At 35.4% G+C, this 26,572-nt stretch overlaps 1 protein-coding gene across 4 annotated transcripts in view; it reads left to right on the top strand.

The window, feature by feature from the left end:
* Nucleotides 1-26,572, top strand: part of PHF14 (PHD finger protein 14) — a 209,249-nt gene that overhangs the window by 18,886 nt on the left and 163,791 nt on the right. For all 4 annotated transcript variants that reach the window (XR_007460008.1, XM_049641549.1, XM_049641550.1 and 1 more), the window contains exons 5-6: nt 17,822-17,981; nt 23,414-23,525. Coding sequence is in view for 3 of the 4 variants with exons in the window: in XM_049641549.1 (XP_049497506.1) it covers nt 17,822-17,981; nt 23,414-23,525 (272 nt within the window). In the remaining variant the exon portion in view is untranslated. The remainder of the gene's footprint in view (nt 1-17,821; nt 17,982-23,413; nt 23,526-26,572) is intronic.

Genomic DNA, 26,572 nt, shown 5'->3' on the forward strand with positions numbered 1-26,572 from the left:
GGAACTAAGTGAACAAGCTTGCGAGTGGTGGAGGTAGAGATGGAATTAAACCAGGTGAGGCCTTGCAGGTCATAGATTTTATTTTATTTTTTAATTTTATTTTATTAAAAAAATTTTTTTAACATTTATTTATTCTTGAGACAGGGTGTGAGTAGGGGAGGGGCAGAGAGAGAGAGGGAGACAGAGAAGCCGGAGCAGGGTCCAGACTTTGAGCTGTCAGCACAGAGCCCGATGAAGTGCTCGAACTCATGAACCATGAGATCATGACCTGAGCGAAAGTTGGACGTTCAACTGACTGAGCCATCCAGGCGCTCCTTATTTTATTTTATTTTAAATGTTTACAGTTTATTTTTTTATTTTGAGAGAGAGAGAGTGCGCGCGCACAAGTGAGCAAGGGGCAGACAGAGGGAGAGAGAGAATCCCATGAGGGGCAGAGAGGGACAGAGATGGAGAGAGAGAAGCAGGGCTGACGCAGTGCGGGGCTCATGCTCACCTGATGTGGGCTTTAACTCACAAACTGTGAGATGGTGACTTGAGCCGAAGTCCAATGCTTAACCGATTGAGCCATCCAGGCACCCCATAGATTTTAGATTTGACTGTGATGGATGTGGGGAGATCTAAGTGAATTTTGGGCAGAGGATTAATATGATTTGATTTATGTTTTGGAAGGATCACTCTGATCATTGGGTTGGGAGTAGACTGAAGTGGGTCTTAATTGGGAATCAGGGAGACCATTGCGATGATGCAAGAGAGGAATCGGTTTTGAGGTAGATAGTAAAAATTTGGTTTTAAACTGTCTGGAGTTGAGGTAAGATGTTGGGACCAGAGATAAAAATTTGGGACTCATCAGCCTGTAGATCTTATTTAAAGCTGTGAGACTGGATATGCTATCTGGGGAGTAGTAAAGTGGTTCTAGCACTTCAGAGGAGATGGGGAAGACATGGCCAATGGGATAGGAGAAGAACCAGGAGTACTGTCACAGAAGCTGTATAAGGGAAATGTTTCAAACAGAGAAAGTGAGTAACTATCAGATTCTGGTTTTAGAGTCAGATGAAGACTATGTCCTGTGGCAAATTATCCTAATGCAATGGTAGACTCCCAAGTATATTGCCAGACAAGCCACCTCAAAGGTTGTGGGAGAAAAGGTTTATGGACAAAATGCTTATATTACATGGTTGGTTGGTTGGTTGGTTGATTTATTTATTTATTTATTTATTTATTACTTTGAAGCTTATTTATTTTGAGAGAGTGTATGAATGGGGAAGGGGCAGGGGCGGGTGGGAATCCCAAGCAGGTTCCATGCTGTCAGCACAGAGCCCAACATGGGGCTTGATCCCATTAATTATGAGACTGTGACCTGAGCTGAAATCAAGACGCTCAACTGACTGAGCCACCCAACTGCGCCTTACGTGGTTTATTAAATAAATATAAAATACATGAAGAGAAGCAAGGGGAAAAAAATGTGATTAGTTAACACACTTATGATAGAGTACAAGTTGGTGGAAGGATCACCTGAATCTTACGGTACACAGAGTTTGTATTGTATGTCCTGGCTCTCTCTGCCTTTTCAGCTCGAGAGCCCACATAGATGGTACCCTGGGCCAAAGTCACACTCTTTTAGATCCAGGGACAAGTATGCCTGGTTATAGCTTTAGTTCTGCAGTTAACCTACAAAATAGCCATGGGCTTTGTGTTTTTAGGCTGTGGACACATGGAGTCAGAATGGTGTCACTGACCGGTGGCCATACTAAGGCCTCATGTATATTGTGTTCATGTCTCATGTGTATTTAGTATATCCTGATTCTTCTTTGTCTTCTCTATACTTAGTAACTAGGTGCCTCAAGAATGTTAAATGTTTCTTGGTCTTTTTGTCCTTTTCTGTCAGTGTGTATGCACATGCTTTACTTTGTACATGTAAGTTTATATCTCATTTTGTTTTTCTGTAGCAGAAATGAATATTCTCAAGCAGAACAAAAACAGCATGGTAATCAAGAGTTTACCATTGAATTTAGTCACATGAGCATCAGTGGTTATCTTGATTCAAGAGAGTTCAAGTGGGGATAGAAGAAGGAAAGTGATTAAATGCAATTCCTATGATGACTTTTTATATAAAGAGAAGCAGCAAAATGGGATCTTTGCTAAAAGGGTTATGGAGTTTGAGGGAGGGTTTGTTTCTTCTTATTTTAGATGATGTGTTAGTTATGTATTTTGTAACAAATTATCCCACAATATATCAGTTTAAAACGACAAACATTTTTTACTTCACACAGTTTCTAATGGTCAAGAATCTGGGCGTGGTTAGTTGGGTGATTCCGGTTTAGGGTCTCTCATGAAGTTGTAGTCAAAGCTGTTGGCCTAGGCTTTAGCCATTTCAAAGCTTGACTGAGGCTGGAGGATCTGCTTCTAAGCTTGTTTAACTAGTTTTTGGTAGGCTTCCATTCTCTGGTGGCTCTTGAATGGAGACCTCAGTTCTTCACTGTGTGGGCCTGAGTATCCTCATGACAGGACATTTTTCTTCAGAATGAGTGATCAGAGAGAAAGAGATAGAAGCAATTATATGAGAGAGTTAGTGTCTTTTGTAACCTAATTTTAGAAATAAATACTATAATTTCTACATATTGTTCAGCAGACCAGCCCTAGTTAACTTTAAATGTAGGAGGGCACCTTCTAAAATTGTTAATATAAAGGGCACTGATCATTGGGACCATCCTAGAGGCTGTGTACCACAGATGCAGAGATTATATAACATGTTAGTGTGCTATACTAACATGGAAGTGACCAGTGGAAAAGGAGAGTTGATGATCATTTAAGGAGAGAAAAGGAAGGAGTTGCTGGAGCAAGGTTTTTGAGTATAAGGCTAGAGGGGATAGGATCCAACACCAAGTGGAGAGACTGAGTAAATATGAGTAGCCAGAGTAACTGGAGGGAGACGATATATGGATACAGATTACGTAGGTTGTTAGATGTGGTGGTTAGAGCTGTGGAACTTATTTTTTGAATGCTTCTTGTTTTCTCAGTGAAATGGGAAGCAGAGTCATTAGCAGAAGAGTAGAGGTGAGGGAGGTGTGGGAGATTTGGGAAGAGAGGTTGGTATAAAATAGTTATTTGGAAGAATGAAATGGACTAGGGAAATGTTTACATAATACTATATGTTTGTGTGTGTGTGTGTGTATACGTATGTGTATGTATTACCTGTATATTTTATTGCCAGAAAGCTATAAAGTGTGTGTGTGTGTGTGTGTGTGTGTGTGTGTGTATGTATGTGTATTACGTGTATATTTTATTGCCAGAAAACTATAAAGGACCACTTGTGATTAGTGGTCATGAATATAAACAGACTAGTTCAACATGGTTGTGTGTATGTCTGTTTTGTTTTCTTCCCTTTTTTTTTTTTTTCCCTCCCAGCATGTTCAGATTCCTTGGAGCAGGTGCAGAATAGGTGACTATCAAAAGCAGCTGCTGTGCGGCTGATGTGTTTGTTGTATTCATCACCACTGTTGATCACAAATATGTTACCACTGCTTATATCCATAAATCTCATTGCTGATGTGTGATGCAGGCATGACCACTCCTGTTAATGTTGTTGATTTCTCACCATGCCGAAAGCACTATCTCTACTTCATAGGTCATCGGTTTGACCATGGATATATTTTCTAAGGCTAGCACAGTGGTTTTAAGAAATTGAATTGGTTCCTAACATTGAAAAACTGGGATATTTATTTCACACGTTTTGGATTTCAAACTTCTCTTAAAGTGCTGGCAGCAGTATTTCCTCTGAGGGCAACAGTCTGCTAGAGTTGAATAGGGCTGCCTCCTGCTGGTGAAGCCTAGTTTGTCTCACCATAATCCTTTCCCAGATCACTTACTCATTTTTGTCAGTTGCTTTTTCTCTGGAGGTATTTGAATGTATATAGTTCCCCATCTGTTTTGAGGGTGCTGTCTCTTGGTGCGGGTGCACAGACTGCTGAGGCCTTGTGGTCTCAAGGTTGCACAGCTATAATAGTAAAGCAATTACTCTTCTAGAGCTCCTGCCTTTGGGACTCAAGCCTGAGTCCACTGGGGACCAGTACTATGTACTACCTCTATGTTCTGTTGTCTTTGATTCAGACTTAATGCACCTTGGATTCTTAGTATGAGTTCTTACCCAGTAGATTCATTGTGCAAACAAATGTAGATTTCTGGAAGGGCACCCCATTAGTACCCTTGACATGCTTAGAGTTGTATTAAAGGTTCATAATGGGACCTGTCCTTCAGGTTGAATAGCCTCTTTTATGTCAAATGTACCTTATTTTAAGGTAGTTCTGATTTTTTAAAAATAGCCAAAAACTCTTTCTGAGACAGGGCAGACAAAGATGATCAAGCTGAGTGGTAATTCCATTTAGGTCAAAGCAAGTTGTGTCTGTAAAGTCATGTAGCATATTTTCCTGCATAATTCATTTAACCAGCTCTAATGGCAGTTCAAGTTCCAAATGTTCTTAAGTATTTGCTAATGATTGCTCGTTTTTCTTCTAAGACTGAGTCATTAGAATTGGTGACCTATTTTTGTTATGGAAGAAGGAAAAAGAGAAGACAGGAAAGGGAAATTAATGCTCTTGAGTGTGAAGCTTTGTAAGTGTTTTGAGAGGTAGCTAATATGTAGAATAAATAAATAAGAAAGACAATAAATGGGGAAATTGAATAATTTTCTACCTCTTTAGGTGAATATGTTGTGGTATTATTGCTTTGTTGGTAGTTTTGTGAATTTTGTGAACTTCAGATAAATTCAAAGTTAAGGTGCAAATTATAAATCATAGGTAAAACATAATTCTTGAGAGTTTTTTTTTTTTAAATTATGTTACAACTTTTCCCCTCTAGTGTAATTTCCCATTTCCTTTGTTAATGTTGGAGATTGTGTTGTATAATTGTGATTATATTATTCCCTCTTTTTTTTTTTCCCCCTTGCTTTCTTACTAGAGTTAGAACTAATAGCTTGAAACATTTCTAGTTTTGGTAATTTTACATTATGTTTTGGCTCAGGGGACAAGTGTGATTAAACATTCATGTATTTTTCGTAGACATGAATTAAAGTGATGGTTAATATATTCTAATACAATTCTTATAGGGTGTTTGTCAGTAAACATATCAAACATGGTACTTGGGTCCTTTTTTTTTTTTTTTTTAAGAGTATAGCTCTTTTTTTTTTTTTAATGTTTATTTTTTAGAGAGAGTGTGTGAGCGGGGGAAGGACAGAGTGACAGGGAGACAGAATCTGAAGCAGGCTGCAGGCTCTGAGCTGTCAGCACAGAGCCTGATGCGGCACTTGAACCCACAAATTGTGAGATCATGACCTGAGCCAAAGTTGGATGCTTAACCAAGTCACCCAGGCACCCCTATACTTTGATCCTTTTTAAGTTGATTTCCTATAGGTTATTTGTGTTTGTCTAGTCTAAAAAATTCCTTTACCAGGTAGTATTGAGTAGTATGTTTGAGAAAGGGTTGTTTTGATATGGATATACTCCTCAGTCTCCGTTTAAGTTATTTTTGGTAATACTTAGGTAGTATTAGAAATAAATTATATTGATTAATAGAGCTATGAAGAATTTTTCATCATCACTAGTTTTATATCAGTGGAGTCTACTAATAGAAAAATAAAAATAAAACAAAAACCTTGCTTAATAATCTTTGGTTTGATTTTATCTTCTGGGAAAGAGTAATGATGATAATTCTCAGTCTAATAATATTCATCTTGGTCAACATATATCTTCTGGACCCTTTTTGGGTCATTACACTGTTGTTAGCCCATGTTAATTAGACCCTGAGTTGAAAAAATAAGTCATGACTTGTGACTTGATCCTGATAATTTAGATTTTTTTGTTTTTTTGTCTCTTTCTAGGTGTACCATGTTCTTATTTCATTTTAATTTTGTCTTCCCCTGAAATGGCGTTAGCAGCCTCTTAGAAGTGTCAGTTCTTCACTTATCCTAATAGGAACTTTCATGACTGCTGAATTATTTTCATTTTCAAGGTCTTTCTCCCTGTATAACAATTCTTGCTGTATTTAAAGTTAATAAGTTTTAAAAATGTTCTGCAACTCCTAGTATTTAAATTAAAATGTCACTCTTACCTATTTCAGTAGTTTTTTAAAGCTTTGCTACTCAAAGTATGGTTCCTGGATCCACAGCATTAAGCAGTAGCATCTGTGTAACCTGGGAGCTTGTTAGAAATGCAGAATCACAGGTCCCTTCTAAATTAGAATCTGTATTTTGACAAGATCCCAGGATGTTTCATATACACATGAAAACATTAGTTCCATTGATAATACAGAGAAGTAGCTCTGCAATGATTACCAGGGTATCTAAACTTTAAAATTTTCAGGGCTACCCTTTGGGCATATTTAGCACCAGTTTATTGAGAAGGCTAAAAGAACACAATCCCAGGTTGCCTCCAAGGTCTTCATTTTTTGTGAGTCTTTGTAATAGTCCCTATAGCAAGCAAATAGTCATCTGGGAGCCATCTTCTTTGGGCTATGCATACGCCTCCCCCCACCCCCCGCCCCCATTTATTGTTACTTTCAGTTCAGATGCAGTCTGCCAAGGAGAGTCATTTTTACCATAAGCAATATTTCCAAGTAACACAATTGATACTCTACTCTTTATCAGGTTCCCAGACTAACAAAGGTAGAAACTTAACCACAAGTCAACAGGGGAAAGGGTTAATGGAATCACTTGGGATCCTACCACTTCTCTCTACTAAGGACTAAGAGAGACAAAGGGCTTTAATGCATGAGTCCCTCCAGGACCTGCCTTCTGTTGACTGTAGCATTATCTATTATGTACATACACCACTGAAAGTATTGAAAGTACTCTTTTGTGTACCCCCACTTCCCCAGTACTAGACTTCCCTGTTGCTGTCTTTGAGTCATAGGTCCCATCAACATTTCTATCTCTCTAGTATTGCTTTTTTTTGCCACCTAGAGAGGATTGAAGGGAGAGATTTGGTGAGCACAGCTTTCTCTATGGTGTTGATGTAAACATTAACTACCATTTAAATAAATTTATTTAAATATTAAATATTCTGTAAATATTTATTTTTTTAATTTAAAAATTTTTTTTTAATGTTTATTTATTTTTGAGGACAGAGAGAGACAGAGCTTGAGCAGGGGAGAGGCAGAAAGAGAGGGAGGCACAGAATCCCTGAAGCAGGCTCCAGGCTCTGAGCTGTCAGCACAGAGCCCAACGTGGGGCTCAAACTCAAGAACTGTGAGATCATGACCTGAGCTGAAGTCGGACGCTTAACCTACTGAGACACCCAGGTGCCCCGATTCTATAAATATTTAAATATTAAGACTTTGTGCTAGGAAACTAGAGGATGTACCAGATATAGTCTCTGCTGTTTATATATAATAGAGGAAAGAAAACATGTAAAATAAGAGTGAAGAATACAGTTTTATAAATGAATTATAGATTCTGTGCTATGGGTGTATTGAGTGCAACATACCTTATTGGTAAATCTTTGTGAGTTGTGAGTCAGTTGCATGTGTTCTTTTTGTAACTGGACTCAAGAGGTTTGTTGCTTGGGGTGCATCAAATTGAACACAACCCGAGGAAGGGTTGAAAGCATTGTTATTGTTACAAGTAAGGAAACAGGAAGATAGCTCTCTAAGTACTGTCTCCCATGGGGTTAGTACAGGAAGCTTTTATTTAGCATATTAGGGAGTACTGTAGGGAACTTACATAGGTGCTTCTGTTTCAATTGTACATGCTTAACATGTCGACATGCTAGTGCATACATCATGTGTTCAAAAAATGGCAGAAAGCTCCGCCCATAGGAGGAGATTTTAGTATAACAGTGAGCGAAGGGTAACTTTAAGGTTACTTCAGGAGGCTTTGGTGCAGGTCCTCAGCACCGAGGAGCAGTCAGGTGAGACACACCTAGCAAGGGGCTATCAGGTGAAACACCTAGTTAGGTATCTCCTTGGCTGGAACTGTTGGTTCTGTAGACTGAAACACTCTCCTTCCCTGCTTTTGTCCCTTCTCCTTCCCTCTTTCTTTATAGCTTTCAGCTCTCTTATTTGAGTAACTCCTGTTGCATCCTATCATTTTGATATGCAAAGGATAGGCTGCTGATCCTTGCACTAAAGTATATATTTCTGAATATATTGCATTTAGCTTATTGCTTTTTATTTTTATGAAATTTTAAGGTATTTATGAGTTTTACCACATTTTATACTATTAAATTCATTTATGGACTGTTAATGCAAATTTTTCTTTGCATTTAGAAATCAGTTTTACATGGCTCCTTGCTTTTCAGCATTATGCTACTTTTCATTAAAATAAGCTCATCAAAGCAGAGATTACTTTGTATTCATATAGACAAGTTATATTTCTTGTGAAAAATGTTTTTAGGACAATCATTAACCTTGTTTATTTTTAGAAATGAGTGTTATACAATTTAGAGATATTTTATGTACATATAGTTTTTATTATTTAAAAATTCTTTTAACGTTTATTTATTTTTGAGAGAGAGAGACAGACAGACAGACACAGCAGGGGAGGGGCAGAGAGAGAGGGAGACACAGAATCTGAAGTAGGCTCTAGGCTATGTGCGACCAGCACAGAGCCTTGGCGCAGGGGATCAGACTCACGAGCTGTGAGATCGTGACTTGAGCTGAAGTTGGACTGAGCTCAACCGACTGAGCCATCCAGGCACCCCTCTTTTTTATTTATTTTTTTTAAAGAAAATGTGAAGTAAAACCTTGATGAATTTGTGGTTGTTTATCCTGTGGTAAAGAATCATGGCAAATACTTTTTGTTCTATTTGTTGCCAGCTACATGAATTAGGGATAATATGTTGTTTGGAGATAGAGTCTTGAATGATTGAAGCCATTTTACCTATATAAGGATTGGAATCTGAAAATATCTTGCTAACAAGTACCTGTGTTTTTTATGTAGTCAGATTCTAAATCTCCTATATGTTTTCTGTTTCTCCTGTGGTTGTGACTGATATTTGGGTGGTGTACAAAATACATATTAATGCTTTTTAGAATAGAGATAATCTATTTAGTTATCTGATGTTCTTTCCAGTGGTCTCAGATTTCATTGTGGAAAAGAATCACCTGAGGTGCTTGTTTAAAACAGATTTCTGGTTTCTACTCCTAGAGACTCTGATATAATAGGCCTGGGGTGGGACTCTATTATCTACAGTTTTAAAAGGTAACCTCAGGATTCTCCTGCAGGAGGTGGGGACGATCATCCTTTGAATGATATTGGTTTAGAAGGAAGTAAAATTTGAGAGAGAAGGAGAATGCATAGTTGGATGTCATGCTGGAGTTTACTATAGCTGCAGGTGTAGGTCATGGCAAGGAGCCAGGGCATTGTAGAATAAAATACACTTTCTCATATAAGGCAGGTAACAGACTCACCAAGAGATTTTTAGAAATTTAGCCTTTTTATTTATTTATAGAAATGGTTGGGAGCAAGCATAGAGAGGAAGAGATAACGAAACTCTGAAAACAAAAAATAATGGTGTCTAAGCCAGTAGAAGGTTGAGACTCGAGGCAGATGGGAGCTAGGGTGTTAACTTCTAAACAGATGTGCCTCTTCTTGCTCCAGCTCTCCTACTGTCTTCAGGGCTAATTTTTCGGAAATGCCTATCTGTTCATATTGTTCCGTTTAAAATCATTTTGTCCCATTAGAATAAAGTTCACACTCACAGCAGGACTCTTTTAGATTCCATAACCTGCCAATTTGAATGACTTGCCTTTCCAATATTAGGGGGCTTTCACATATGCTCTACCCTCTACCCAGATTCCTTATGTTCTATAAATACAACCTAAATGTAGAGGTGTTAAATGAGTGTTACTGTCTTATGTTACTAGGAGATTTGAAAAATTATTTTTATTAAAATATTTCTTATTAAATATAAGTAACATATAAATATGTACAGAAATTGCAAACATAGAAGTACATAAAGTAAAAACAGTGAACTACTGTTCTTCATCTGAATTTTGCTTCTCTTTGCATAGGAAATCACTAATTAATTTGGTCTGTATTCACACCAATCCCTCTCTGGTAGTCTAACTCCCCTACAGGTGCTATTCATTTAACTTTGTTATATTACATAAATACATTTTCATTGTAGAACATATCAGTATAAATGAACATCTTCCATACCACATAGAGATAAACATACTTAAAACTTTGGCGTGTATTCTTCCAGACTTTTCTTGCTTTCTCATGTGCATATAGATAAACACATTAAAAAAAAATTTAATGAGGGGGTACCGGGGTGGCTCCGTTGGTTAAGCATCTGACTTCAGCTCAGGTCATGATCTCCAGTTAATGAGTTCGAGCCCCATGTCAGGCTCTGTGCTGACAGCTCAGAGCCTGGAGCCTCTTTGGATTGGATTCTCCCTCTTTCTGCCCCTTCCCCCGCTCATGCTCTGTCTCTCTCAAAAATAAATAAACGTTAAATTTCTTTTTTTAATTTAATGGCCAGTAATATGCAAACTCTTCTTGTGACCTCTATACCTCTGTGACCACTGTGGTACTGTCCTACTCCCCATCCAAGATCCATTCATGTTTATGCGTTGCTTTTTGTGTCTTAGTCTCTTTTAATCTAAAACACATTTTAGAGTCATTCATGACCATGTGTTGAAGAATCTAAGCCATTTTTTAGAATAACTTGTAGAATTTCCCTCAACCTGGATTTGTCTTTTTTTGTTTTTTTGGTTTTTTTTCCCCTCATGATTAGATTCAGTTTAAACATTTTTTGGTAAGAATACTATGTTGATGATGTTTACCACCACATGAAAAGAACTATGATGCCAATTTGATGGTAGTTAAGGTGATGTCAACTAGAACTCTCCATTTTAAAACGATTTCTTTTTCTTTTGGTAATTAATCAGTAATCTGTGGCATAACAAGTTGGAGACTATTAATATCCTTTTCTCCAGTAATCTTTTGCATAGTGGCATATGAGTTCTTGCCAGAATCATTTATTATGTATGTAGCTGCAAGATGGGGTTTTTAATTTTGTCATTCCTCTGCGTTTATTAGGCAGCATTTGTTTTGTAGAGAATTTCTTCTCCCATTTTTCCTTTTCAGTATTACTATGTTCTCATCGTCTATTACCAGATTGTGCTTTCTGATGGTTAAATTGTCCAGATTTGACCAGTGGGGATCCCTTCACTCAGGCTCCAGTGTATATATGTGAATACACATATCACTTATGCATTTGCTTGGCTCTGTCTCTATCTAAATAAATGGTACAAATACCGTGGACTTTTTTTCCCCCTGTGACTTGTCTTATTTCACTTATTTGTTAATCTGTTAATATTGAGATTCTTTTCATGTGAGTACATATGTATACATTATTCTTTTTAATGTACGTAGTTATGGAACTGTTCAACGATGTCTTTATTTTTCTTTTTGTGTCTAGTTTTTTACTTATATTTAGTACTAACAAGTGTGTGTCATACATATTCATGTAATAATTTCTGTGGGATAGATTCCTAGAAGTGAAATTGTTGAATCAAAAGATAATTATGTTTTGGGGCTCCTGGGTGGCTCAGTCAGTTAAGCATCCGACTTCGGCTCAGGTCATGATCTCGTGGTTTGTGAGTTCAAGCCCCACATTGGGCTCTGTGCTGAGAGCTCAGAGCCTGGAGCCTGCTTTGGATTCTGTGTCTCCTCTCTCTGCCTCTCCCCCACTTGTGCTCTGTCTCTGAAAAATAAATAAATGTAAACAAACAAAAAAGATAAGTATGTTTTAACTTTTAAAAAGAATTGCCCGAATGACCTTCAAAAACTGTACTTATTTATATTCTTAACAATAGTGTACAAACTACTTGATAACACTACATATTAGTAAATTTTATTTTAATCTTTTGGAGACTCTCATTTTATTAAAATATGCGCTCACCTTATTATGAGTGAGGTTTGGTATCTTGTCATTTGCATTTTATTTTCTGTTACTTGCTGTACATTTCCTTTGTCATTTCTTGATAGGTTCTACTTGTCTTTTTCTCATTGATTTACTGGAATTTGTTTTAATGTTAATCCTTTGTCTTGTATGTGTTGCTAATATTTTTGATTCTTGTAAATATTTTTTCCACCCTTTCCTGTGCTTGTTAACTTTGTGGTATTTTTCAATGTTAGAATGTTCATTTTTATACAGTTATAGCTATAAATCTCTCTGTACTACTTTTTAAGTTCCAGAATGAATTTTTATATAAAATTAATCCAGGGAAAGGGAAATTTTCTGAAGTATAATGGAAAGCTAGTGTTGCTGGGTTTTTTGTTTGTTTTAAATTCAGGTGCCTAAGTGACAAACTTCTATATTATAATTCAGCCATGGATTTTTTTTTTTCTTAAACATCTCATGGTTTAAACAGAAATTTCCTGAATGTTTCATTTTTGAGAAAACTGTCCATCCTGATATAATACACAGATAGTAAATAAAATGTAGAACAGAGAGAAGAAACATTTCTAATAGTCCTAATATCCAGACAACCATAGGTTAGTGTTTTGGTATAGTTCCTTTATCTTTTCTTCTAATTTTTCCTCTTTTTATTTTTCGTCTTTTTAATATACTTATTCTTAAGCATAATTAAGAGAAGTGTTTAAGTCGAGATTTTGCTATAAGACAGTACTTGAAATATTGCTTATAAAATGTATAACTGTCTGATTACTTTTCAGAGTACTCTCTTCATCCAAATATAGATGAAGCTCTTTTCTTTTTGAAATCGAAGAGTTCCAACTTGTCATTTAGTATAAACACCTTTGTGACAAGATCTTATAACTGACTTGTAATAGTAGGGTACCCCTGAGTGTAATGTCAGTTATCCTGATACACTGATTGTACTGTGTGTGAAGAAAACTGTCACATATGTGTCATATAGTATGTGATAGAGCATTAGGTAATGCACTTGGCAGCAGTTACCTTAGGCTTAGCTGATGCATTAAATGAGATACGATCTACTAAGAGATATTTTCCCCCTGTTCATTTTCAGTCTGTTGTCTTTTAACTAGCCCTAGACCATTTGTATTTCTTAGTATATGCAAAAATATATCTTGTGAATGTTTATTGGGTGGTAAAGTATGTTCAAGTTATAACCACTTGAACTTTATAAGTCAGCAAGAACTGTGGTTCTTTTATGTTTTGTCATAGGTATCACACATCTTTTCTCAAATAATAGTATTACTTAAAATTTTTTTTTTTTTTTTAATAAAAATCTGAGGTCTTAGTGATAGGATGTTAAGAACGGAAAAAATGTTTTAAAATTTTAAATGACAACTTTTGGGTTCCTATTTTTTTTCTTTCCATACTGAGAGATAATTAGGAGAGATATTATTGAATACATATTGCAGATCAGTTTAACTCAGTCTCAGAGATGTGGTTTATCCAAAGTTACATAGTTGGAAGTTGGAAGACTGCAGGTCTTCTGCTCCCCTGGGAAAAGTTGAATGGAAAAAAAATCCACTGGATTATCCATACCCTTGTATAAATCAGAACAATTGTAGACACATTTATATTAGTTTTCCTTAAATACAATTTGTGTAGGTTTCATGTGTTGCTCAGAGGTTGATCCTAATTAGATGGCCATAGAAACATGTTTTCAAATTCTGAATGTCCAAACATTTGAAAACATGAAAAAACTATATGAAATAGGTTTTATATGTCTATTAATTTTAAGTGTTTACCCAAATGAAAAAAATTCTCTGCACTTTTGCATCTTCTACTCAGAATTACATAGGTAGAATTACATAGGTAGAATTACATGTTTTATGGTAGTTTCTATTCTGTTTTGTATAGAAGAAAGAAAAAGATCTTAAAATGTGTTTAGTCATTGGGGCACCTGGGTGGCTTAGTTAAGTATCTGACTCTTGATTTCTGTGGCTCAGGTCATGATCTCATGGTTCCTGAGATTGAAGCCCTGCCTTGGGATTTTCTCTGTGCCCCTGCCCTGTTTGTGTGCACACATCTACATGCGTTCCCCCTACCCCCCTCTCTCTTTCTCAAAATAAATAAACTTCTAAAAAATGGATTTAGTCATTAATTAAGATGGTTTAGAGTGGACATAACATGTTAGAACTTTGGTCAGTAAACCCAATAGGCATGGCAGAGAAATACTGGAAAAGTGGCAGGTGAAGAACTCTATAAATCTCACAATCTTATTGAAGCTGAAGAAGAAATACGCACCTGCTGGTTGATGTTTGAACTTACATAGTACCAATCTTCTAGGTTACGGAACAGGAATTGCCAAGGAGAATCCTTCAAAAATCATTCTTGAGGTTGTTAGTGAGTAGGTGGCTTAATCTCTGTGCAAATTTTTGTTATGTGTGTAGAATATTCTTTAAAAAATAGAATTGAAATTTTCTGTGTTCTAATCACAGAAATTTTCTGTGATTTACCTTGATTTTGGTGAATGAAATGAATAAAATAGATAGCCCCTTGGGGGCTTTGTTATTTTGGTAATTGCCTACTTTGTGTGAATACAGATGAAAGAATTTACATCAAAGGAACATTATTTTATAAAGAAAATAGATTCTTTCCTTGTAGTATTGTATAACCCTTTGAAAAAGCAGATTATTTTTTATTTTGTTTTTGAGTTTGCTTTGAATACAATATTTTGTTTACTGTTGCCTTTATTGAAAAATTTTATTTTATTGGTGACAGTCAATAATAACTGCTCTCAAGAAGAAAATTATATTTCCTTTTCATTTTAGGGTTTGCCATCTAAAAAATGTATATATAAACAGAAGTGAAGATGATTATTACCAACCACAATTTAATGATATTAAATTAATGAGTTTTTATTTCTTGGCTAATCTTATGTACTGTAGTCTGGGTCCTTAGAAATCTTTTCTTTGGCATTCTTTTGCACAATTTTCAGATCATGTTAAGGTCCTGGTTAACATGATTAACCTTATGGTTAAGGAACCATAAGGTTCTGCCTTTATGCCTTTGAATAGCATAAAGGTGACAATTATGGCATCTGCTTGAGGCAGCTTATATAAGTCATAGTTGTAAACCAACTTTTTAGTTTTCTGCCTACCAGCCTATTTTAATTATAATCTATATTCAGTTTTTAGCATTGTGTAAAATACTTACATATGACTATTGACTTATTAATGACATCTAGTAAATTAATGACATCTAGTAAATTATTTTCTTTTTATATCCATATTTTTTCCTTTTTAAAATTTAAATATTAAATACAGTGCAGTATTGGTTTCAGGAGTAGATGAAATTATTTTCTATTTGTGTATAGTTCTTTCTGGGTGATTTAATTCAGTATTTATATAGTTATTTATTTATTTTAATTGGCTATCTTTGGTATTTGTGAGAAGATACTCTCTAGTTTAGGCTCCTATTGTCTATTTAGTGTGTAACCAGGTCAGATAATCACATCTTACACTGCATGCATATAAACTTACCTGTGTGCTAAGTCTTGAGTCTTTTGACAGACGATCATTGCGTATATATGCTTCTCATAGTGGTTTTGTTTTGTTTTGTTGTGTGTATGTTTTTGTTTTTGTTTGTTTTTTGTTTTTTTAGTTTATTGGAGGTCACTTTGGATGCCCCTTAAAATTTGGCACTTAAGACTACCTTCTTAGAATAAACCTGGCTAGAGATCTTTGAGTGGTTGATAATTTGGCTATCTGTATAGAAGCAACCTATCTAGAAGAGGTAATAAATGTGTCTTAGGAGATTGGAGAAATACCCAAGCTTAAAGATGACCAGGGCATACATCAGGCCTAGAATGAAGTTGTAATTTATTACCATTTGTGCATTAATTTTTTTTCTCTTAAGGATATTTTATCATAAGCATAGTGTCTTTCTTTCTAGAAGAAGAGAAATTAGATAACATGAAGTGTTGTGTCAGGTATCATTTAGGGAAAAGAAAACTATTTAGGAGTCATGACTATTGTAGTCACCAGTGCTCTTTATTATAAATCATCAAGAGGTTGAATGGCTTTTTATAGTCTGGGTGAAATTATCTCTTAACTTTTCAGTTGCCCTTTATTGGATTCCATATTTATCAGTACTCTGTTCATGCCAATACATCTTCTTGGTATTTTTATACTGAGAAAGAATTATTCATGACAATGGATGTGACATCTCTTTCTTCCTTTCTTTCTCTCTTTCTTTCTTTCTTTCTTTCTTTCTTTCTTTCTTTCATGTTTACTTATTTTTGAAAGAGAGAGAGAGAGACAGCGCAAGCAGGGGAGGGGCAGAGAGAGAGGGAGATATAGAATCTGAAGCCAGCTCCAGGCTCTGAGCTGTCAGCACAGAGCCTTATGCGGGGCTTGAACTCACGAACTGTGAGATCATGACCTGAGCCAAAGTCAGACAACTTAACCAACTGAGCCACCCAGGCACCCCGTGACATCACTTTCTAGTGAGTTTGGTTGGTTTGTCAGGCAATAACAGCCTGATTAACACAGAGTTCATTGATAAAATTGAGTTTTAGGAATTTTAATGAGAACCTGATCTTAACCAAAATGTTAACAGTGGTGTTGTGCCTGAATTTCCTGTTGGCTTACAGGTTTGACATCTAATCTACTATTTTTGTTCTTAATGTTTATTTTACTGCTTATTTTTTTAAACATTATTTTAATGTTTTTTTGTTCTGCCCCTTCCCCACTTGTGGGGCAGAGATAGAGGATCTGAAGTGGGACCTGTGCTGACAGCAGAGAGTCTGATATAGGGCTCAAATTCACAAACCGTGAGATCATGACCTAAGCTGAAGTCAGATGCTTAACTGACTGAGCCACCCAGATGCCCCTCTGATCTACTCTTTTTAAGTTCAATATTAAGAGTGATCTTTTTGATTTTATAAAAAGTTTAGCCAGATCTAGAAGCCCACATAGTAACTTTAGTATATGTGCTGCTGAAGCAAGTAACCCACATAGTAACTTTAAATATAATTTATAATTGCAGGCATGTATATTTGCATTGATAAAGAAACTTTTTGCTTTTAATAATTGAAAGATAGTTGAAGTATAACATGACCTAATATAAAATGTAGAGACCTATGTTAACTAATCTTGTTTGTTTGGTATGCTTATGAGGATCTTTAAAAATTTTTATCACATTTTCTGCTTAAATAATTTAACTTCTCTCAGATTATTAAGTTAAACAGAAAAAGAGTAATTTCTCGTTTTCATTAATTTGAGTTATGAATAAATTTTTACAGAAGATAGAATTGTAAGTGCTTAAAAAAGATCAACTATCTTCTAGAGCTAGAAGTTGGCTCAGCTATGAATGGAACCCAGCTGGTCTGACTCTAGTCCGAGCTATTCAAATTGTTCTATAGCCTTAATTTATGTCTGTGTGGGTTTCTGTCTTATTTTCCTTTTATTAATACTTTGTGTTTATGGTTATATGGGTTTTTGTTTTAACTGCCATCTCCAAAGTTACATTAGAGGCTTCTTTGATTGTATGTTTGTTTTGCATGAACATGGTCTTATATAAATTTAAGTGTCCATTACAAAGGGAGCACAATAAATATTTGTTAATCAATAGTTCCTAGATGTAATCTGATTTCTTTTTAATGAAAACTTCTATTTTTACGTAATTTTGTAAATTAAAATTTTTTTTAAAGAACTGTGTATTTTTCTACTTCTGTAATGCTTTTTCAGTAGATCTAAAACTCTTTCAAAAGGTTGTTTCCTTGTGCATACTATGGTAGGTGAAAAGTATTTTTATAAAATTTCACTTATGTGTTTTGACTTTAATATCATTTTTATAAACCATTAGTTTTTCAGAATTTTTTCCACTTTTTGTTTTGTGATTTTATAAATTATTTAATCATACCTTTTTTTTTTTTTTTTTAGGTTGCTATGGAGTTGACGGAGAGAGTGACTCAATTATGAGTTCAGCTTCTGAAAACTCCACTGAACCTTGGTTTTGTGATGCCTGTAAATGTGGTGTTTCCCCTAGCTGTGAACTATGTCCCAATCAGGATGGAATTTTCAAGGAGACAGATGCTGGAAGGTTGTTGTCATAATTCTGATGGGTTAATGTGTCTGCTTTGTAATGTGTCTTCTTCTATTTATAATTTTTTCAGTTACACACTTAGATTTGATTGTGTCTTTATATATATATATATATATATATATTTTTTTTTTTTTTGGCATAGAGTAAATGGGTAGTAGGCTACACATCAGGGGAAGGAGGAGAAAAGGCCATTTTTTGATTATCTGTATTTGCTTTTATGCGCATAGTTGTATTTAATCCCAGTAATGACTCTATGATGAGATAGGGGCTAAAGTTTTCCATATTATAGGTATAATACTGGAGGCTCAGATCATTAAGTAATTTTAATTTGATCAAGGCCACAGGCTGATGAACAGTCAAATTTGAACCCAGATCTATCTGACTTAATGAGTATATCAGGAGACAGAACCCATACAGTGATTTTAAAAGGGAAAGTTTAATTTACAGAATTATTAAGCTATGATAAAGAGTAACTATGATAGAGGCTCCTGGGTGGCTCAGTTGGTTGTGTCTGACTTCAGCTCAGTTCAGTATCTCATGGTTCGTGAGTTCGAGCCCTGCATCGGGCTCTGTCTGTGCTGACAGCTCAGAGCCTGGAGCCTGCTTCAGATTCTGTGTCTCTGTCTCTCTCTGTCCCTCCCCTGCTCTCACTCTGTCTCTCTCTTTCAAAAGTAAATAAAAACATTTTTAAAAATTAAAAAGAAAAGTAATTATAATATAAAAGAACTCTAAAGGATATCCTAAGGCCGAGGGAGAGTAACCAGGGAATGACCGACTTGGAAGACCCCACCACAGACTGGGGTTCAGACTTTGTTGGAGAAGGTGTAGTTGCAACCTACTAGAGGGCAGAGATGTTTACTGGTTTGCTTGGGCCAGAACTGGTCTTTAGTTCTTGGCAAGTGGGTGTCTAGGCACAGGTTGCAGAGGGAGCTGGGGCAATGGTGGGATGTCTGTAGTGTGTGGTGTCTGTGTTAAAAGAGCCACAGAAAAATTGTCTCCAGTCTTGGCCTGTGAGGTCACAGAGAGTAGGTGTATGTGGCTGAGGCAGAGCACTGGCAGATGTCCTTCTTCATCCCTGGTGAGAAATAACTTCCTCCTGCAGTGCTGTCTACAACTTCTCCTAAGACAGCTTAATATCATGCTAACTGTGAAGGAGAAATGCTAAAGGGATTTTGTCCATTGTTTCATATTTAGCAGATATTTACAGGTGGAGAATATCATGCTCACTGTGAAGGAGAAATGCTAAAGGGATTTTGTCCATTGTTTAATATTTAGCAGATATTTACAGGTGGACTTGGAGGTGAGAGGCAGTAAATTGATAACTAGCACAAAGACCTATGTTCTTTTCACTATGTTCACACTCATCTTTATTATTAAATTTGAGAGATTGTTGTCATAATAGTGTTGACATTTCCCATGATTTTGGTTTTTGCCCGAGAGACTACCATCTGGAATAGATGATTAAAATTTTATTTTATGGATCACTGCCTATCCCCCCTTCCCCAATATAAGAGGAGTACTAAAATATATTGTTTTTTATTTTGTGATATAATGTTATTTCAACATTTTTTTAAAAACATGTTTAATATTCGGATGGGAACAAGATAACCTATACAGATTTTCAGAATGGTTTGCCATATTTTAATGTTGAAAAGGATAGGATATACATTTTATCCCAAAATAAAAGATAGCCTTTAAAATTTAATACATATTACTTTAGTAAAGTAAACAATAGTTTTCTTATTTTTCAAACTGAGTTAGTGGAAGCCCGTGAGAAATGTTGCCGTATAAGATTGTTGGGACAACATAGAATCTACCATGGAATCTTGGAGAACCCTGGGTGTTGATGTCTGGGAAAAATGGCTAAAAATCTTACGTCTTCTTCCTTATTGCCCATCCAAGAAGATAAAATCTTTAGTCTGTATCATTGACATGGGCATTATTTCACATTTGCACTGACTTGGACCAGAATTAGGGAGTTTACAGCATTAGAAGTATGTGCTTTCAAGTTGGACTGCCTATATTTGGATTCTGGTCTTTCCTTACCAACTGTGATTATAGACATGTGATAAAGCCTTTTTAAACCTCCATTTCTTTAGCCCTTTCGAGAGAATTAAATGAGGTGATTCCTATAAACAGTACAGTTTCTGGAACATAAGTGGTTAATAAATGTCTCCTTATTTCTACTCCTGCTTCCACTGCTGCTACTAGTGCTTTATTACTACCAATATTGTTCTACTTTCTTAAGGTAATCATAGAGTACCAGCTGCATAAATTACTTGTGGTAACTATTTCGTTCCAAGAGTTGAAATTTTTGGTGATAAATTGTGGTGAATAAGTAGGGCAACTTTGGAAAACAGTTTGCTTTTAGGGAAGAGAATTTGTTTTACCTCTTTTCTTGTTCATAATTTGAAAGTTCTATTGGAAAACTATAAAGTACTTGTCATGCTATTATAATCCACAAAATAGCTTGTAAAGTTTTTTCTGTATGGAGAAAAGATAGGCCTCTTTAATTAGATTTACTGAGAAATATTTGCACTGACTGCTATGGGTCTTACCTATGTAGACACTACCTTGATGGTATGGCCTGGCAAAAGTTCCATTGTAGTATTTGAACATTTTATTTGCATTGATACCCACACTTACCTGTAGGCTATGGTGGAAATTATAGGTCTTGATACAGTTTGATGGATACTGTTGAAGCTTGATATGCTTTGATTCAAGGCAAAAAAATAGCCAAGAAGATTTGATCAAAGCCATATAGTATTCTAGTTTCAAATGGAAAATGGGAGGAAAGAAAGAACAATATGTGGAAAGAATGAAAGAAGTTTTGAAATTGACTTCTGTCACATGGGCTTTTTTTCACCCTTTGTTTCTGATGGGAGCTGCAAGTTCTACATAGGAAATGATGTGATCTAATGTAAGAAAACCATGAGTACATTTTTGTCATTAAATTTTTATTCCATTCCTTAGGAAGAGTATTTTACTCTAAGTGGTCTGATTATGGGAAATAATAGACTCTAATAACTTAGAGATAGCATGCACAACACTATGCTGAAAGCACTTCACATTACATAATTGTAACTTCTAAACTGCCTCTGTGGTGCTCTGTTTCTAGCAGTGACTTAGTAATTGATTAATGAGTGAATAAATGGAATGAAAATGACAATGAAAGTGGATTTATTTTACGTATTGTAAAAGCACTACAAACACGTGTTTCAAAATCAAATTTGATTGATTAAAATAGTTCCCATTCTGGGGTGCCTGGGTGGCTCACTCGGTTGAGTGTCTGACTTTGGCTCAGGTCATGATCTCACAGTTAGATTCCTGAGTGCGAGCCGTATATCAGGCTCACTGCTGTCAGCAGCACTTTGAATCCTCTGTCCCTCTGCCCCTCCCCCACTTGCGCTGTCTCAAAAATCAGATATTTTAAAAATAAAATCGTTCGCATTCTGAGTGAGCCTTTGATAAGTATCTGGTTACTTTTCTTTATTAAAATATGTGAATTTAAAAGAATTTATTAATAGTTTCCATGCTATGACAATTTTGACTCTCTGTTTTTTCGTGGCTTTATGTGGTGCTTGTTTTTTATTCCTTTCCCCAATCAACATCTGTCATCATAGCTCCAAGCAAAATGGATGTTAAAGTAACAAAGAAGACTATTCTTTTTGATTTTTCAATTTGTATTAATTATAGAGTTCTAAAGTTTGTGCAGTTAAACAAATGAACAAAAAAATATTTACAACAGGTATTACAAAGGATGGAAATTGTCTCAGCTGTTTGATGGGTGTTTTAATAAAGACCCAAGTTGGCATCCTCACATGAGTGATTTGGGGAAATGATACACTTGTGTGCCAATCACACTGAAATGGCAGTTTTGTAGTACTTGCATGGCTTGTACTAAAACATTTTCAGAAGGTCAGTAGGAAGCAAGCAGCCAGCTGTTGGGTTTATCAAAGATAAACTCCTGCAGAGTACAGTGGCATTTAATACACCAGTGGAGCATGAAAAAACTGTGCAAATTAAATTGAGAAAGCAGCTGCTTGTTGAAGATGTGTATCTTTATATTGAACTCCATGGGATGCATTTGGGAGGTTGAATTAAAACAGTCTATCAAGAAAATCTCAAAATCTTGGAATTTCTTCTCAATAAAAAAGATAATTTTTAAAGATTCGTAATTATTTTCCCCAGGACCTCTATAAAATGATTCTTAGTCATCTTCTTTTAAAACTTACAGTGTGTCACAAAACACAACCATGTGGCAATGATAGCCTCTCAAACTGTGATAAAGCAGAATTTATTGTTAATATAGTCACAAGGTGAAGACAGATTTGCCATCTCATTTTTACCTTCTTTCTTAAAGAAGTGATATAGATCTGTTTAAAATTTTAAAACCATTGATCCCATATATTGTATGGTTGTAAGTAAACAAAGGGTTCCCAAATGCACTTTTAGTGCAGCTTTTAAAAAAGAATTAGAATCAACTCCCCATTCTGTGTACTGCAACTTTTTCATGTACTAAAACTTTGAGCATTCTTTGTTTAGTGTTGCAGCATCATTCAGACTTAAAAAAAATGTATGTGGGGCATGTAAGTTTAAGTACAAAGGTTGAATGGTGAGCAGATTAGTTGAATGAGATAGGACTTCCTTATATAACTGTTCTCTACAGTCTTCTAGCAATCAGTTTTAACCTGGGAAGAAAGAAAGGATGACCACCAAAATTGTTTTATTTATTTTTTTAAAGTTTATTTATTTTGAGAGAGAGAGAGAGAGAGAGCACACGAGCAGGTGAGAGGCAGAGAGAAAGGGAAAGAAAGGATCCCAAGCAGGCTCCCTGCTGCCAGCACAGAGTCTGATGTGGGGTTTGAACTCAAAAACCATGAGATCATGACCTGAGTCAGAATCAAGAGTCGTACTCTTAACTGACTGAGTCACCCAGGTGCACCCCACCCCCCACCCAAATTTTAAATTGTTCTGATGGCCTCTCCAACAGCTTTTAGAAAAAAGTAACAAGAAAGAGCAATTTTACTTACTTACTACAGAATTACTTCACAGTTCTTAAATTAGGATCCTTCTCAGAGAGCTTAAAATAATGAATGTGAATCTTCCCATGAGTAAGAAAATGACGTTTCATTTGTATAGTGGTTTTGTGCAAATATTTAAGAATAACAGGTAAGTGCAAAGTGCAGTGAATTTAAGTGAAAGGCAATTATAGTTGTTAATTCTTAGCTTGGGCTAAGCTGCTAGAAAAGTAGTGCTTATTGAGTTGTGCTTATTCCATATTCTTCAGTTGTGGGAGATTGTAAAGGTCTGACCATAGAATTCTTTCAGTAGTTACTTGTGATGGCACACATGTGTTTTATGTTTATTTTCCTTGTGGGCATTTTATGAAAGTTTGATAGCAAAATCATATTTTTCTCTCCTTATAGATGGGTTCATATTGTCTGTGCCCTGTATGTTCCTGGAGTAGCCTTTGGAGATATTGACAAATTACGACCAGTAACACTGACAGAAATGAACTATTCCAAATATGGTGCCAAGGTGAGGCACAGTGTTTTTGATTGTCTAAAAGAGAAAAATTTGTATGACTTTTTACTGATATCGTTGTTCACTACAGAAATGCTTATTAGTAATGATACTATTTGTAGAACATTTAGCACTAAATCATTTATTATTGTTAGTAATTTTCCCAGAAAGCCAGTAATTTATAAATTCTTCCATGTATTCTTAATTTAGAGTTACCTATGGGGTAAAATGATAATTGATACTACTTCTATTTTTGTAGTATTTAGTATACTCCCTAGTCCACATGAGTTCTCAGATCAGTAAGATCAAATACAAACCGAATTTCTGACTTTATTTTTGAAGTGAAATTTACCAAAATTATGAAAAGAGGAAAAGGGACACCTATTATTTTACTCAGGTTTCAAGGACTTTTTTTTTTTTTTTTAAATGACTGCATAGCCTGCCTTGCAAATCTTTCTCAGCCTCAATAATTTATAAATTGGTTTTTATTGATTGAGCTTTAGGATTATAAGTGATAAAAATAAACTTACTGGGGCACCTGGGTGGCTCAGTCGGTCAAGCCTCTGGCTTTGGCTCAGGTCATGATCTCACCTTCTGTGAGTTCGAGCTCTGAGTCGGGCTCTGTGCTGACAGTTCAGAACCTGGAGCTTCGGATTCTGTGTCTCCCTCTCTCTCTCTGCCCCTCCCCTACTCACACTCTGTCTCTCTCTGTCTCTCAAAAAATAAAAACAACAAACAAAAAATACACTTATTAATTTAAACTTAGGTATATAATTATTATAGACATCCCTGGAATACTAGAACCAATTAGGCACTGATACTTTCTCTTCCATTACTGTCCCTTGGGAAATTGGGAAGGAAGACTGTGATAGTGTCAGTAATACATTAAGGTGGGTGGGAAACTTAAAGGTTTTTGGAAAATTCTGATGGTGAAAATTCAAAAATTTGACAGCTTCTGCTGCTATATGTAGAATATTCTCCTCAGGCTCTAACCACAGCCCCCATCCCTCACCCTCCAGCCTCACTCCATTACTCTTGTGCTTTAGTTTGGGTAATTTCTGTTGAATGCAGCTTTTTTCTCCAGAATTAGTTAAAGACCCCAGGGAGAAAAGCAGGCCCAAGCAGTGAACTTACTTTCCTGGTCCTCAGGTAATTCTGTACTATCTTGTTATCTTTCTAATGCCTTAAGCTATAGTTAAAAAAAAAAAAAAAATTTGTTCACATTTTCTAGTTTCTAGCAGGATTAATACCTACCTAGTATTACCTAGTCCACCATTATTGGAAGTGAAAGTTATTGCTTTTTGAGATCAGGTTCAGAATTCACGAGCACAGAGCCTAGAAGGGACTGGCTTAAGTAATTTTCATTAGGCACACATTATTATCATAATTACAAATCTAGAAGCAATGAAAAAAAACAAGAACCAGATATTACTTCATATAACTGAAACCAGCAATGACCTCTGAACTGAAAAAGAGAATCATTAAATATATAATCGTCAGCTGATTTTTCATTATCACCTTCTTTTGTTTTGAAGTATGATTAGAAAGTAGAGTAAAAAAATTATGTATTCTCTAGCTTATTGGTACAGTCAGTGATGTGAATTATAACTGGGACAGTTCTTCTAGACCACATTATCTATCCATTTCCTAATCCTGGTTACTTTTTCCCCTGTGTTCTCAGTTGCTTAGCATAGTTCTCCTAGCATTTTAAATGATTCAGGCAATTGAAGAAGATTCCCATTTCTTTGTTAGATTGTTCTATAGTCTTTATAAGACTTTTTGTCAGGAAATTTTTTCTTGTATTCACTCTGAAATCCCTTCAACTTCATCGTATTACATTAAATTAGTTTGGGAACTTCTTAAGCACTTTGGATCTGTTTGTGCTGTTGACATTATTGAAATAATTTAATTTCTCCATTTCTCTCTCTTCCATCTTCTCTCCTTCTGTCTCATTCTTTGTCTCTTTTTTGGTCTCATGTTTACATTACTATTTGCTGATATATCCTACCATATGCCTCCTACTGTTACTAGAAAAAAAAAAAGCCTTAACCAAGCAGTAGAGTGTCAGGATTTGGGTATAGTTTCACATCTATACCCAGATTCCTATTCTTGCTGTTTTCATTCATTGCTGATGTATCAGTTGGGTGCTGTCTACCTCCTAGGTAGTTACTTACTGTTACAGTATTAAAATGATATTTTTAGTGTCTACTGAAACTTTTTAATTTTCTTCTATATATGTTTCCCTTATATTTAATTTACTTAGAATATATTTACTAAACAGTTCTTCTTTAAGTGTCTACTGGCAATCTGTCACAGTTTAGCAGGTTTTTTTTTTTAAACGAAGATTCCTATCATTAGAGTAGTTTATATTTTAAGACTAGATTTCTTTTTCTCTCTCTGTGGTATAGATAGTGAAAAGGATAAAAAAATAAATTTGGGGAGGATTGGGGGAAATTTCATTTGTTGAAACTTTCAGTTTTACAGTTCTTCCCTTTGTATTCAGAAAGGATTTAACTAGTTGGCTACATTGTGTATCACAACCAATTTCATCAGATTGTTTACATAAGATTACTTTTTAATTCTCTTAAAGATATTTTAAAAATGATTTCTTTGGTTCCAGTACCTAGATTTTTTTTGGCGAATTTCTCTGGCTTCTTACTTATTTTCTTTCATTTTCCAAGCAGTATTATGTTGTTCAAGTCATTATAGCTTCATGGTTAAGAACAATGACTTTTAGATTACTCTGGTTTGAAGACTGACTTGACAATTATTTTTTTGTGTTATTCTGAGCAGATTTCTTAACCTGTCTTCAGTTTTCTCATGTGTAAAATGGAGGTAATAAGTCTTTCATATGTTAGTGTGGAATAGTGGATCAAATGGCTACATATGTTAATATATGTAAAGTGTTTAGAGTAGTGGCTAGCACATAGTAAATCCTTATTATTATTATTATTGTTATTATTAGTGTCATCATTATTGTATCAGTGGAATTTTGGTTCATTAGAATTCTAGAGAGAATTTTTTCATATAAACTCTTTTCTTGCCCACAGTTATTGTTTTAT

The sequence above is a fragment of the Panthera uncia genome, chromosome A2 (assembly GCF_023721935.1).
Source record: "Panthera uncia isolate 11264 chromosome A2, Puncia_PCG_1.0, whole genome shotgun sequence".
NCBI lineage: Eukaryota > Metazoa > Chordata > Mammalia > Carnivora > Felidae > Panthera > Panthera uncia.